The sequence below is a fragment of the Rana temporaria genome, chromosome 8 (assembly GCF_905171775.1).
Source record: "Rana temporaria chromosome 8, aRanTem1.1, whole genome shotgun sequence".
NCBI lineage: Eukaryota > Metazoa > Chordata > Amphibia > Anura > Ranidae > Rana > Rana temporaria.
This window is the reverse complement of record NC_053496.1, coordinates 165,198,913-165,214,846: the sequence shown is the minus strand read 5'-3', so window position 1 is coordinate 165,214,846 and position 15,934 is coordinate 165,198,913. Positions and strand designations below refer to the sequence as shown.

The following is a 15,934-nucleotide window of genomic DNA, read 5'->3' as shown; positions in this document are numbered from 1 at the left end:
ATAGGTTTTTACATACTGTCCCTAGTTTTACTGAGCCTGGCAACCCTGATGGGGCCCCCTAGTGGCATGGGGCCCTCGGGCAGTGCCCGAGTGACTCAATGGTCAGTCCGCCCCTGAAGCCACCTGATATGACGGTATTCTTGAAATTGCCATAGTATTGGGTAGTCGGCTGGCTCTTGATGGGCATGTCTTGCAGGCATCTTCACAGAAGGCACTTCCTGCTGTGGTCTTGTATACCCGCATGCTTTGAGACGGACACTTGCCCCCCCCCCCCCCCATTACCGTCCAAATTCATACCTAATGCATGATAACCAAACATTTTAGACATTTGTTAATGTGTCTTTAAGAATTTGTGCATCCCCTTCGTTCATCCCGATTGGAGGAATACAGTTTAAAGGATGACTCCGACAAAAACAACCTACGTGATCAATCTGCAAAGGGAGAATTTTGTTTGCGATAATGGTTCATCTACAAAACGGTGCTAAGGTTGGAGCCGGATGTCAGACTTGCTATCGCACACAATGGCATTCCATTGAGCTAAGACTCCAACCTCTTCATTAGAAATGTGCCCTCAGACTGATTTGTAGCCTTTTGTGCTGGCGCAGCTGGCGAACGGAAACTGCTGCAGATTTACACGGCCTGGAACTGGAACATAAGCCTGCAAGTGTTCTTTAGCCAGGCCAGCGTTGGCCTTTACTCTGCCGTTCAGCTCATTGGATGGTTTCCTCCAATCACCAGCTGTTGTGTCTCTGATTTGTTGTTAAAAAATAAAGAGGTCCTGTCTGTGTTTATATTTTTTGAGTCTGCTCCTTCGCAAAGCTGCATCCTAACCTTGGGAATTTTATTGAAAATAAAACGTTCTCCTTGCACCCTCCTAAAAATGCAAATTTCCTGGCTGTCATGTGGATCCTCTATCTTCAGGACTTTTAGTCACTGACCCCCAAAGAAGCATACAGGTCAGGTTTTCCGACGTTCCAGCTCTACATTAGTGATTTAGGGCCATATTCTCCTAGATTTCCCGCGGGCGGCGCGTAAGCCATTTACACCCCGCCGCCCCAACCTACAGGAGCAAGTGTTGTATTCCCCAAACACTTGCTCCTTAGTTTGGGGCGGCGGAGTGTAAATGGCCCGGCGTAGCCACGCGTATCTCCAAGGGGGCGGCTTCTATTTAAATTAAGCGCGCCCCCGATTCTAACGAACTGCGCATGCGCCGGGCTTAAAATAGCCCAGTGCGCATGCTCCAGTTCTCGGCGTAAAACGTCAATGACGCCGACGTGTGCGTCATTGATGTAAAGTCGTATTCAAGAACGACTTAGGGAAAGGACGTAGCCGACGGAAAAACACGACGCGGACCCGACGCCATACTTAACATGGCCTACGTGGGACTTGCGTAAACTTACCCCTCATATAGCAGGGGTAAGTTTACGCTTACGCAAACGACGTTAGCGACGGTTACGCGACGCAAATTCATTCGGGAATCGGCGTATCAGGCTCATTTGCATAAACAAATAAGACCTGAACGTAAACGCCATCTAGCGGCGGGCGGAGTAATTACATTTAAGATCCGACAGTGTAAGTGACTTACACATGGCGGATCTTAAGTGTATCTATGCGAAAATGATTCTAAGGGCCAGATTCACAAAGAGATACGACGGTGTATCTCCTGATACACTATCGTATCTCTGACTTACACTGGTCCTATCTATGCGCCTGATTCATAGAATCAGATACGCATAGATAGGGCTAAGATCCGACTGTGTTACACTGTCGGATCTTTTTTTCAATTTAAAAATGGCGCCGGGGGCGTTCCCGCTGATTTACCTTGAATAATATGTAAATCAGCAAAATACGCAAATTCACGAACGTACGCGGACCCGACGCAGTCTTCTTACGACGCTTCCGTAGCGGTTTTACCGTCGTATACTTACCCCTGCTTTTATCAGGCGCAGCCAATGTTAAGTATAGCTGGCGTTCCCGCGTCGAATTTGAATTTTTTAACGTCGTTTGCGTAAGTCGTTCTAGAATACGGATGGACGTCGTTTACGTAAGCGTCGAAACCACTGACGTCCTAGCGAGGTCAGTGGGAGCAATGCACGCCGGGAAATTCCCCGGACGGCGCATGCGCATTTAAATCGGCGCGGGAACGCGCCTGATTTAAATAGTACACTCCCCCTAGCCGCGGAATTTGAATTCCGCCGGGGGATTTAGGATCCGCCGCCGCAAGTTTGGAGGTAAGTGGTTTGTGAATTAGCCACTTGCCTCTCAAACTTGCGGGAGTGGATCTTAAATCACGTAGGTCGAGCGGATCTATAGATCCGCTGATCTACGTGAATCTGGCCCTTAGTATTGAATTTAGAGGTTCGGGATAACACTCCCCTATGTCAAGGCCAGTTTCCATCTTGTGATAGGACCTTATGTCCCCTAGTGGTTAAATCTGGTGTTGGGATGGGAATTAGTCTACTCATTGGCCCGGATTCACAAAGCACTTACGCCGACGTATCTCGAGATACGCCGCGTAAGTGTAAATATGCGCCGTCGTATCTATGCGCCGTGCCCACAAAACTACATACGCCTGAAAATAGGCTTCATCCGACCGACGTAACTTGTCTACGCCGTCGTATCGTGGGCGCATATTTAAGCCGGACGCATTTGCCGCTCCCATAGATTTTCTATGAACATATGCAAATGAGGTAGATACGCCGATTCACAAACGTAGTTGTGTCCGGCGCATAATATACGCGGTTTGCGTAAGTCGTACGTCCGGCGTAAAGTTATTCCCCATATAGGAGGCGCAACTCATCCAAAGGTATGGACCAGGGAACACAAGCCGTTGTATCTTTTGTCGTTTACGTTGTACGTGAATATGACTAGGCGTAGGTTACGTTCACGTCGTAGGCAGTGATTCAACGTATCTTGGGCAGTTGTTTCAACGTGATTCTGAGCATGCGCACTGGGATGCGGCCACGGAACGGCGCATGCGCCGTTCATTTTAAGTACTTCTATGGCGCTTGGACCATCATTTGCATGGGGTCACGCCTCATTAGCATGGCTCACGCCCACTTCCACCTACGCAGGCTTACGCCTGAGGAAACCCAGTGTATCTTTAAGAGCGAGTGGGAGCAAGTGCTTTGTGAATCCAGTGCTTGCCTCTGTGCGCTGCGCCGGCGTAGCGTAAAAAGAGATACGCTATGGCGGCATAAATATGCGCCGATGTATGTGAATCCGGGCCATATACTTTATGATTTCAACATGCCCCCTAGTGGTCAGGTCTGGTACTGAGGTAAGAGTGGTTTACTATGACATGAATTTGTTGGCCAGCACTCGCCATAGTAATGCAATAGTGTTCTTTTTTTACAGTTTTAGCACTAGAAGGGTTGGGTATTTTTTTTATATAACTGTACTCCCCCTCCCTTCCACATATGCCCATACCCCCCATTCAATGAGAGCGGTAAGTGGTGTAATCCCCATGCCATATTAATACTAGCTTGTACACTCTTCTGCACATGGGGGAAGTGGAATTTTGGGAGCCCTAGGGTATTTAGTACCCCAAGGTGCCCAGGAGAGGGTGCCAACAAGTAGAAGGCTTGTATACCACCTACCCACTCCCTCCCCCCATCAACAGTCCCAAACCAAGTCATCGTGTAGGTGGGGCAGAAACAGTCAAACACGTCACAAATGAAAATAAAATGCACTGTTCCGATTGCCTACCCAAGTTCCTGCAGTGACAAAAATGGCAGCTCTCCCCCACAAGAGCCCAAAATAGGGAGCAGAAGACAACCAACATAGCAACGTTTTAGGTGATACTGCACCAATTCCCATTACACTCCTCTCCTGGTCACCACTGACAACTCACCCGGCCCCATTTGAAACTTGGGTGTGCATCCCCCAGGTTGCTAATACGTACCCCTCCATCAATTGAATCCGCCACACCCCTATCATCTGGCACTACTGACACTGCACCCCTATATCACCTTGAACCACAGACACCGCAACCCCCATAATCTAGTATAACTGATACTGCACCCCTCCACCACGTGGAATTACTGACACTCCCTTCACTAGTACCTGTCATCAATAATGCCACCCCCCCCCCCCCCATTACCTGGAACCACTGAGACTGCACTCACCAATACCTGGCATCAATAACACCACATCCCCTATTACCTGACAGCAATAATACCACATCTCCCGTTACCTGGCATCAATAAACCCCCCAATTACCTGAAACCACTGACACTGCACCCACCAATACCTGGCATCAATAACACCACATCCCCTATTACCTGACAGCAATAATACCACATCTCCCGTTACCTGGCATCAATAACCCCCCCCCCCCCCCCAATTACCTGGAACCACTGACACTGCACCCACCAGTACCTGGCATCAATAATACCACATCCTCCATTACCTGGCATCAAAAATACCACATCCTCCATTACCTGGCATCAATAACCCCCCCCCCCCATTACCTGGAACCACTGACACTGCATCCACCAGTACCTGGCATCAATAATACCACATCCTCCATTACCTGGCATCAATAACACCACACCCCCATTACCTGGAACCACTGACACTGCACCCACCAATACCTGGCATCAATAATACCACATTCCCTCATTACCTGGCATCAATAATACCACATCCCCCATTACCTGACATCAATAACACCACACCCCCATTACCTGGAACCACTGACATTGCACCCACCAATACCTGGCATCAATAATACCACATTCCCTCATTACCTGGCATCAAAAATACCACATCCCCCATTACCTGGAACCACTGACACTTCACCCACCAATACCTGGAATCAATAACACCCCCCCCCCCCCCATTACCTGGAACCACTGACACTGCATCCACCAATACCTGGCATCAATAACATCACATCCCCTACTACCTGGCATCAATAATACCACATCTCCCGTTACCTGGCATCAATAACCCCCCCCCCCCCCCAATTACCTGGAACCACTGACACTGCACCCACCAGTACCTGGCATCAATAACATCACATCCCCTACTACCTGGCATCAATAATACCACATCTCCCGTTACCTGGCATCAATAACCCCCCCCCCCCCCCCAATTACCTGGAACCACTGACACTGCACCCACCAGTACCTGGCATCAATAATACCACATCCTCCATTACCTGGCATCAAAAATACCACATCCTCCATTACCTGGCATCAATAACCCCCCCCCCCCCAATTACCTGGAACCACTGACACTGCATCCACCAGTACCTGGCATCAATAATACCACATCTCCCGTTACCTGGCATCAATAAACCCCCCAATTACCTGAAACCACTGACACTGCACCCACCAATACCTGGCATCAATAACACCACATCCCCTATTACCTGACAGCAATAATACCACATCTCCCGTTACCTGGCATCAATAACCCCCCCCCCCCCAATTACCTGGAACCACTGACACTGCACCCACCAGTACCTGGCATCAATAATACCACATCCTCCATTACCTGGCATCAAAAATACCACATCCTCCATTACCTGGCATCAATAACCCCCCCCCCCCCAATTACCTGGAACCACTGACACTGCATCCACCAGTACCTGGCATCAATAATACCACATCCTCCATTACCTGGCATCAATAACACCACACCCCCATTACCTGGAACCACTGACACTGCACCCACCAATACCTGGCATCAATAATACCACATTCCCTCATTACCTGGCATCAATAATACCACATCCCCCATTACCTGACATCAATAACACCACACCCCCATTACCTGGAACCACTGACATTGCACCCACCAATACCTGGCATCAATAATACCACATTCCCTCATTACCTGGCATCAAAAATACCACATCCCCCATTACCTGGAACCACTGACACTTCACCCACCAATACCTGGAATCAATAACACCCCCCCCCCCCATTACCTGGAACCACTGACACTGCATCCACCAATACCTGGCATCAATAACATCACATCCCCTACTACCTGGCATCAATAACACCACATCTCCCATTACCTGGCATCAATAACAACACACCCCCCATTACCTGGAACCACTGACACTGCACCCACCAATACCCAGCATCAATAACACCACCACCCCCCCATTACTTGGAACCACTGACACTGCATCCACCAATACCTGGCATCAATAACACCACATCCCCTATTACCTGGCATCAATAACACCACACCCCCCATTACCTGACATCAATAACACCACACCCCCAATTTACCTGTAACAACTGGCACTGCACCCTGCCTGGCATCAATAAAACCACCACCCCCCCTCATTACCTGGAACCACTGACACTGCATCCACCAATACCTGGCATCAATAACATCACATCCCCTATTACCTGGAACAACTGACACTGCTCCCACCGATAACTGGAACCACTGACGCTGCCATCGACCAATACCTGGCATCAATATTACTGCACCTCCATTACCTGGCATCAATAACACCACCCCCCATTACCTGGAACAACTGACACGGCATCCACCAATACATGGCATCAATAGCACTGCACCCACTAATAACTGGCATCAATAACACCACCCCCCATTACCTGGAACCTCTGACACTGCATCCACCAATACCTGGCATCAATAACACCACATCCCCCATTACCTGGAACAACTGACACGGCATCCACCAATACCTGGCATCAATAACACCACATCCCCCATTACCTGGCATCGATAATACCACACCCCCCATTACCCGGAACCTCTGACACCGCACTCACCAATACCTGGTATCAATAACACCACATCCCCCATTACCTGGCATTGATAATACCACCCCCCCCCCCATTACCCGGAACCACTGACACTGCACTCACCAATACCTGGTATCAATAACACCACATCCCCCATTACCTGGCATTGATAATACCACCCCCCCATTACCCGGAACCACTGACACTGCACTCACCAATACCTGGTATCAATAACACCACATCCCCCATTACCTGGCATCTATAATACCACATGCACCATTACCTGGCATCAATAATACCACCACCCATTACCTGGAACCACTAACACTGCACTCACCAATACCTGGCATCAATAACACCACATCCCCTACTACCTGACATCAATAATACCACATCTCCCATTATTTGGCATCAATAAAACCACCCCCCCCCCCATTACCTGGAACCACTGACACTGCACCAATCCCTGGCATCAATAGCACCACATCCTTCATTACCTGGCATCAATAATACCACATCCTCCATTACCTGACATCAATAACACCACATCCCACATTACCTGGAACCACTGACACTGCACCCACCAATACCTGGCATCAATAACCCCCAATTACCTAGAACCACTGACACTGCACCCACCAATACCTGGCATCAATAACACCAAATTACCCAGAACCACTGACACTGCATCCACCAATAACTGGCATCAATAACTACAACCACCGCCCCCCCCCCCCCCATTACCTGGAACCACTGACACTGCACCCACCAATACCTGGCATCAATAACACCAAATTACCCAGAACCACTGACACTGCATCCACCAATAACTGGCATCAATAACTACAACCACCGCCCCCCCCCCCATTACCTGGAACCACTGACACTGCATCCACCAAAACCTGGCATCAATAACACCACATCCCATATTACGTGGCATCAATAACACCACATCCCCCATTACCTGACATCAATAACACCACCCCCCCCCCCATTACCTGGAACAACTGGCACTGCACCCTGCCTGGCATCAATAAAACCACACCCCCCATTACCTGGAACCACTGACACTGCATCCACCAATACCTGTGGCATCAATAACATCACATCCCCTATTACCTGACATCAATACCACCACACCCGCATTACCTACTCTTTTCATGTGACCATACATGGTCAACTTTACTCTTATCATGTGGTCAGCCGTGGACAACTCTACTCTTGCCACATGAATAGTCCTAATTAACATTGACAAGTGATCAGGGCATATTACTCTTTTCATGTGGTCAGATATGGTCAATGTTACTCTTGTCATGTGGCCAGCCACGGGTAACGTTACGCTTTTCATGTAACCACATATGGTCAATGTTACTCTTGTCATGTGGCCAGCCACGGGTAACGTTACGCTTTTCATGTAACCAGATATGGTCAATGTTACTCTTGTCATGTGAATAGTCATGGTCGACTTTACTCTTGTCATTTGACCAGCCATGGTCAATGCTATTCTTTTCATGTGACCACACATGGTCATCTTTACTCTTGTCATGTGGTCAGCCACGGACAACTCTACTCTTGCCACGTGAATAGTCATAATTAACATTGTCAGATGATCAGGGCATATTACTCTTTTCATGTAGCCAGATATGGTCAATGTTACTCTTGTCATGTGGCCAGCCACGGGTAACGTTACTCTTTTCATGTAACCAGATATGGTCAATGTTACTCTTGCCATGTGGCCAGCAATGGTTAATGTTACTCTTGCCATGTGGCCAGCAATGGTTAATGTTACTCTTGCCATGTGGCCAGCAATGGTTAATGTTACTCTTGCCATGTGGCCAGCAATGGTTAATGTTACTCTTGCCATGTGGCCAGCAATGGTTAATGTTACTCTTGTCATGTGGCCAGTAATGAACAACTTTACTCTTGCCATGTGACTAGTCATGGTCAACACTTATCTTGTCATGTAACCACACTTGGTCAACTTTACTCTTGTCAAGTGGTCAGCCATGGAAAATTCTACTCTCGAGACATGAATAGTCATGATTAACGTTAACCTTGTCATGTGATCAGGCATGGCCATTGGTCAACACTCTTTTCATGTGGCCAGTCATGGTCAACAATAACCTTGTCATGTGGCCAGTCATGGTCAACAATAATCTTGTCATGTGGCCAGTCATGGTCAACAATAATCTTGTCATGTGGCCAGTCATGGTCAACACTCTTTTCATGTGGCCAGTCATGGTCAACAATAACCTTGTCATGTGGCCAGTCATGGTCAACAATAACCTTGTCATGTGGCCAGTCATGGTCAACAATAACCTTGTCATGTGGCCAGTCATGGTCAACAATAACCTTGTCATGTGGCCAGTCATGGTCAACAATAATTTGTCATGTGGCCAGTCATGGTCAACAATAATTTGTCATGTGGCCAGTCATGGTCAACACTCTTTTCATGTGGCCAGTCATGGTCAACAATAACCTTGTCATGTGGCCAGTCATGGTCAACAATAATCTTGTCATGTGGCCAGTCATGGTCAACAATAATTTGTCATGTGGCCAGTCATGGTCAACAATAACCTTGTCATGTGGCCAGTCATGGTCAACAATAATTTTGTCATGTGGCCAGTCATGGTCAACACTCTTTTCATGTGGCCAGTCATGGTCAACACTCTTTTCATGTGGCCAGTCATGGTCAACAATAACCTTGTCATGTGGCCAGTCATGGTCAACAATAACCTTGTCATGTGGCCAGTCATGGTCAACAATAACCTTGTCATGTGGCCAGTCATGGTCAACAATAACCTTGTCATGTGGCCAGTCATGGTCAACAATAACCTTGTCATGTGGCCAGTCATGGTCAACAATAACCTTGTCATGTGGCCAGTCATGGTCAACAATAATTTGTCATGTGGCCAGTCATGGTCAACAATAATTTGTCATGTGGCCAGTCATGGTCAACACTCTTTTCATGTGGCCAGTCATGGTCAAAAATAACCTTGTCATGTGGCCAGTCATGGTCAACAATAATCTTGTCATGTGGCCAGTCATGGTCAACAATAATTTGTCATGTGGCCAGTCATGGTCAACAATAACCTTGTCATGTGGCCAGTCATGGTCAACAATAATTTTGTCATGTGGCCAGTCATGGTCAACACTCTTTTCATGTGGCCAGTCATGGTCAACACTCTTTTCATGTGGCCAGTCATGGTCAACAATAACCTTGTCATGTGGCCAGTCATGGTCAACAATAACCTTGTCATGTGGCCAGTCATGGTCAACAATAACCTTGTCATGTGGCCAGTCATGGTGAATATTACTGTCATTTGACCAGGAGTGGCCAAAGTTACACTTTTCATGTAACCAGGCATGATCAATGTTACTCCTGTCATTCCATCAGCGATGGTGAAGGTTACTCATTACATAATTTGACAAATACTGCAGCTGCTGACTTTTAATAAATGGACACTTACCTGTCCAGCGCGCCCGCGATGTGGGCAGCAGAAGCTGAGCAATCGCTCGTCTCTCAGCTGCCCCCGCCGCCATCCTCGGTGAGGGAATGAGGAAGTGAATCGTTGCGGCTTCACTTCCCGGTTCCCTACTGCGCATGCGCGAGTCCTCATTGGTCCCCGCTGTCTCCTCACATCCTTCATTACCTGGCATCAATAATACCACATCCTCCATTACCTGACATCAATAACACCACATCCCACATTACCTGAAACCACTGACACTGCACCCATCAATACCTGGCATCAATAACACCCCCCCCCCTATTACCCGTCTCTCAGCTGCCCCCGCCGCCATCCTCGGTGAGGGAACCAGGAAGTGAAGCGTTGCGGCTTCACTTCCCGGTTCCCTACTGCGCATGCGCGAGTCCTCATTGGTCCCCGCTGTCTCCTGGGGCCACTATGTTTCCCAGAAGACAGCGCGGTAGGGGCGGGAAGGGGCGTGACTCCTGCGGGAGTCTATTCCTGGAAGTGGGTGCAAATACCTTTATTATATAGGTATCTGCACCCCCCTCCCCCCTGAAAGGTGCCAAATGTGACACCGGAGGGGTTCCGAAAAGTGGAGGTTCCACTCTTCCTCCTCCCCCCGCCATATTTGAAATATTTTTAGTTTTTTGGGGGGGGGTGGATGTTTGGGTACTCGAGGCAATCTGAGGGGAAGTGCGCCCCCCACCAGAAACCGTCTAGGACATGTCACGGGTCCCAGGAGGCTGCAGGACTATTCATAGGGCGCAGCCCAACTTGTGCATGCGTAGGGGGGCTTCCCATCGTTTCTTATTTTTTTATTCAGTACTTTTTTATTCATTTTGTAACAATACAAGTTTCAATACAATACTCGGCTTCCCATAGTTAACATGCCGCCATCGGGGGCCATGGGATGACAAAATAAGTGGTCAGCACTGGACGGTTGTTGTTTTTTTTTTTATTTAATAATGACATTTTTAATAAAATAATAATAAAAATATGAATGTTATGAGATAGTTTGTGTATTTGTATGATGTTTTCTGTATTCTTTTGGTGCATGAGATGTATACAGTATAGGGATGAAGGTACTCATAGGACATAATCAGCCTCCTCCTCCCCCCCAAGCAGTGTCTCCTCATAGCAAGAGGACCCACTACATCTTCTCTGACGTCACACTCAGACTCCTCCTACCGGCCGAACTAGAGGACGAGCCTTCCACAAAACTCATTATTTGTTGTGGTAGTGTGGCGGCCATTTTTCTTTAGCCCTCTTCCCATCTGGACTCCGTAAGGGAGGAGGAGGGCGGCCATTTTCTTGTGGCTCTAATAAAGAGACAGACAAGTTGAAGGTAATCCCTGTTGTATTCCAGCTGCTGCTCCTGTCTGTGGACTGGCTGTACATTGAGGAGGAAAAGGTAATTCTGTCTCCTATTCATTATTATTATCATGTTATTATTTTGGGGACACAGAAGGGACTCTGGGCACTGTACTGGTGAGGTGTAAGAGAGTCATGTGACCTTTTGTGTCACATGACCACAGTGGAGCACTGAAGCTGCTCTTATTTCTATGAAATGACCCAGAGAGACAGCTAATTCATATTTAGGTTTCTATTTATTTATTGCCATATTAGTCAGCAAATGGAAGCCACGCTGCAGGCTAAACTATAATGACCCCCCCCACTACCTCAGCAATTGGAATATCCCACCCGGAGATTCCCCCCCCCCCCCCCCCAGGCAGACATAGTTGTCAGATGGAGACAGGTGTGCACTGCTGTTATCACCTTCACTCCACATCATGTGGTCATCGTTACTCTTGTCGTGTGACCGGTCATGGTCAGTGTTACTCTTGTCGTGTGACCGGTCATGGTCAGCGTTACTCTTGTCGTGTGACCGGTCATGGTCAGCGTTACTCTTGTCGTGTGACCGGTCATGGTCAGCGTTACTCTTGTCGTGTGACTGGTCATGGTCAGCGTTACTCTTGTCGTGTGACTGGTCATGGTCAGCGTTACTCTTGTCGTGTGACCGGTCATGGTCAGCGTTACTCTTGTCGTGTGACCGGTCATGGTCAGCGTTACTCTTGTCGTGTGACTGGTCATGGTCAGCGCTACGCTTGCCGTGTGATTGGTCATGGTCAGTGTTACTCTTGTCTTGTGATTGGTCATGGTCAGCGTTACTCTTGTCATGTGACCGGTCATGGTCAGCGTTACTCTTGTCGTGTGACTGGTCATGGTCAGCGCTACGCTTGCCGTGTGATTGGTCATGGTCAGTGTTACTCTTGTCTTGTGATTGGTCATGGTCAGTGTTACTCTTGTCATGTGACCGGTCATGGTCAGCGTTACTCTTGTCGTGTGACTGGTCATGGTCAGCGTTACTCTTGTCGTGTGACCGGTCATGGTCAGCGTTACTCTTGTCGTGTGACCGGTCATGGTCAGCGTTACTCTTGTCGTGTGACCGGTCATGGTCAGCGTTACTCTTGTCGTGTGACCGGTCATGGTCAGCGTTACTCTTGTCGTGTGATTGGTCATGGTCAGCGTTACTCTTGTCGTGTGATTGGTCATGGTCAGCGTTACTCTTGTCGTGTGACTGGTCATGGTCAGCGTTACTCTTGTCGTGTGACTGGTCATGGTCATCGTTACTCTTGTCGTGTGATTGGTCATGGTCAGCGTTACTCTTGTCGTGTGACTGGTCATGGTCAGCGTTACTCTTGTCGTGTGACTGGTCATGGTCAGCGTTACTCTTGTCGTGTGACTGGTCATGGTCAGTGTTACTCTTGTCGTGTGATTGGTCATGGTCAGCGTTACTCTTGTCGTGTGACTGGTCATGGTCAGCGTTACTCTTGTCGTGTGACTGGTCATGGTCAGCGTTACTCTTGTCGCGTGGTCAAGGTTACTCTTGTAATGTGATTGGTCATGGTCAGCGTTACTCTTGTAGCTCCAGCACACAGCCCGTGATTGACAGCCTCCAGCTTTGTTACTGTGTGCTGTGTAAAGGGGGTGTGTCCCTTCCCTCCAATCAGCTCTAAGAACTCTCCGTACTGATGTAACTTCAGCTCTCCACCCCCTGCTTTTCAGACTTGAGAGATCGGGCCAGATTCAGATAGGTCAGCGGATCTTTAGATCTGATTTACGATCCGCCGCCGCAAGTTTTTGAGGCAAGTGCTTTATTCAGAAAGCACTTGCCTCTAAAGTTGTGGCGGCGTATCGTAAATTTCCCGGCGGAATTCAAATTCCGCGGCTAGGGGGTGTGTAACATTTAAATCAGGCGCGTCCCCGCGCCGAACGAACTGCGCATGCGCCGTCCGCTAAATTTCCCAGCGTGCATTGCTCCAAATGACGTCGCTAGGACGTCATTGGTTTCGACGTGAACGTAAATTACGTCCGGCCGTATTGGCGAACGACTTACGCAAACGACGTAAAAAATTCAAAATCGACCTGAGAACGACGGCCATACTTAACATAGGATACGCCGCATATAGCAGGGGTAACTATACGCCGGAAAAAGCCGAACACAAACGACGTAAAAAAATGCTATTGAATGGTATTGAAAGCATTTGACTTCTTAAAGCCCATAAGCGAAGTGAAAGTTGTTTTATTACTTCGACTGTTTACTTGTATTAATTGCAGCGTTTAGCGTTTACCAATCCACCAAGCCCAGAGAGGAGTGGGAGTATATAGAAGGACGCAAGGATCTCTACAAGGACGTCATGATGGAGAAGCGGCCGCCCCTCACATCTCCGGGTAAGAGGAGACTTTCATTTCTTGTAAAGGAGAGAAGAGTATTGAGGATCCCCCTAGATACACATCCTCTGATATAAAGACATAGAAACAATGGGCCAGATTCAGAGAGAAGATACGACGGCGTATCTCCTGATACGCCGTCGTATCTCTAAGGCCGGCCGGTCGTATCTATGCGCCTGATTCATAGAATCAGTTACGCATAGATATCCCTAAGATCCGACAGATGTAAGTGTCTTACACCGTCGGATCTTAGGCTGCAATTCCAGGCCGGCCACTAGGTGGCGCTTCCGTATCTTTTTACGCGTCAAATATGCAAAATGAGGAGTTACGCCGATTCAGAAACGAACGACCGCCCGGCGCATTTTTTTTACCTCGTTTGCGTTCGGCTTTTTCCGGCGGAAAGTTACCCCTGCTATATGAGGGGTATGTGCGGCGTATCCTATGTTAAAGAGGAGTTCCACCCAAAAATGGAACTTCCTCTTATCCCACTCCTCACCCCCTTACATGCCACATTTGGCATGTAATTTTTTTGGGGGGGGGGGAGTGGGGGCTTCAGGAGAAGGGGACTTCCTGTCCCACTTCCTCCTTCCGCCGAGGGGCTGCAAAGGCGATTAAGCTTAATCGCCTTTTGGCAGCCCCTCCCTGTAGGCGATCGCCTAGGACACGTCAGGTCCTAGGCGATCGCCTGTCCAATCAAACAGCGCAGCGCCGGGCCGCGCGCGCATGCGCAGTGGGTGCCCGGCCGTGAAGCCGAAAGCTGTCACGGCCGGGTGCCCACAGTGACAATGAAGACGCCGGCCGGGGAGGGGAGCGGACCCCCGGCCGGCGGGTCGCTGGAAAGCTGGAGCAGGTAAGTGTCAGTTTATTAAAAGCCAGCAGCTACACTTTTTGTAGCTGCTGACTTTTAATAAACTTAAAAAATGGGTGGAAAACCCCTTTAAGTATGGCCGTCGTTCCCGCGCCGAGTTTTGAAATTTTTACGCCGTTTGCGTAAGCCGTTCGCGAATACGGCCGGATGTAATTTACGTTAACGTCGAAACCAATGACTCCCTTGCGACGTCATTTGGAGCAATGCACGCTGGGAAATTTTGCGGACTGCGCATGCGCAGTTCGTTCGGCGCGGGGACGCGCCTGATTTAAATATTACACGCCCCCTACCCGCCAAATTTGAATTCGGTCAGGGGATTTACGCTACGCCGCCGCAACTTTACAGGCAAGTGCTTTCTGACTAAAGCACTTGCCTCAAAAACTTGCGGCGGCGTAACGGAAATCAGATAGGTTACGCGGATCTAAAGATCCGCGTAACCTATCTGAATCCGGCCCAATGTAATCAGTCAGTGTGTGTTTCCTACAGATGGATCCAGTAAGAGAAATTCCCCAGAGAGATGTCCCCGTCCTCTGTATTCCCGGGACTCCACACAGGAACACCAGGAGATCCTTCAGGAGGATCAGGTAGATGAAATTGGAAGTCTTAAAAAGATTAAAGGATTTTCCTCTGCTTTATTTGAAATCATAGTTCGGATCTTTATGTGTTCTCTAGAATGATGGCCTGATTGTGGTTAAAGTTGAAGAAGAGGTGTCTATGATGGATGATGATCCATGTAAGGAGGAGGAGATTCCTCCAGAGATCAGAACAGGTGAGGAATAAAAACTAAATCCAGAGAAGAATCCCAGATCCTCCTTGTTCAGTCACTTCAACAATCTCTTATTTTTTTAATGGCACCCCAAACAAACAAAAAAACTACAAAAATGCACTTGGCTTAGTGCCAAAAAAAGGTACATAAGCTACTTTGGTGCCAAACGCGTTGCGTCCCTCAGGTGTGAATGCAATCTCAATCCAGAGAAGAGTCCCAGATCCTCCTTGTTCAGTCACTACAACAATCTCTTCTTCTCCCCCCTCCTCTGTCAGTAATGGGGAGACAGTATGTGCCCAGTGGGGGAGTCAGGAGCCATCAGCCTCTATTAGATTCCGGCTCTCCTCCTCAAATC

General features: G+C 48.5%; 2 protein-coding genes across 2 annotated transcripts in view; both read left to right on the top strand.

The window, feature by feature from the left end:
- LOC120909923 (zinc finger protein 501-like) overlaps positions 1 to 793 on the top strand; it is a 29,324-nt gene extending 28,531 nt beyond the window's left edge. The window contains exon 5 of the mRNA XM_040321741.1: positions 348 to 793. Within this exon, the coding sequence (XP_040177675.1) occupies positions 348 to 402 (55 nt within the window). The 3' untranslated portion in view covers positions 403 to 793. The remainder of the gene's footprint in view (positions 1 to 347) is intronic.
- LOC120909924 (zinc finger protein 300-like) overlaps positions 1 to 15,934 on the top strand; it is a 196,851-nt gene that overhangs the window by 172,005 nt on the left and 8,912 nt on the right. The window contains exon 5 of the mRNA XM_040321742.1: positions 15,486 to 15,582. Coding sequence (XP_040177676.1) covers positions 15,486 to 15,582 — 97 coding nt within the window. The remainder of the gene's footprint in view (positions 1 to 15,485; positions 15,583 to 15,934) is intronic.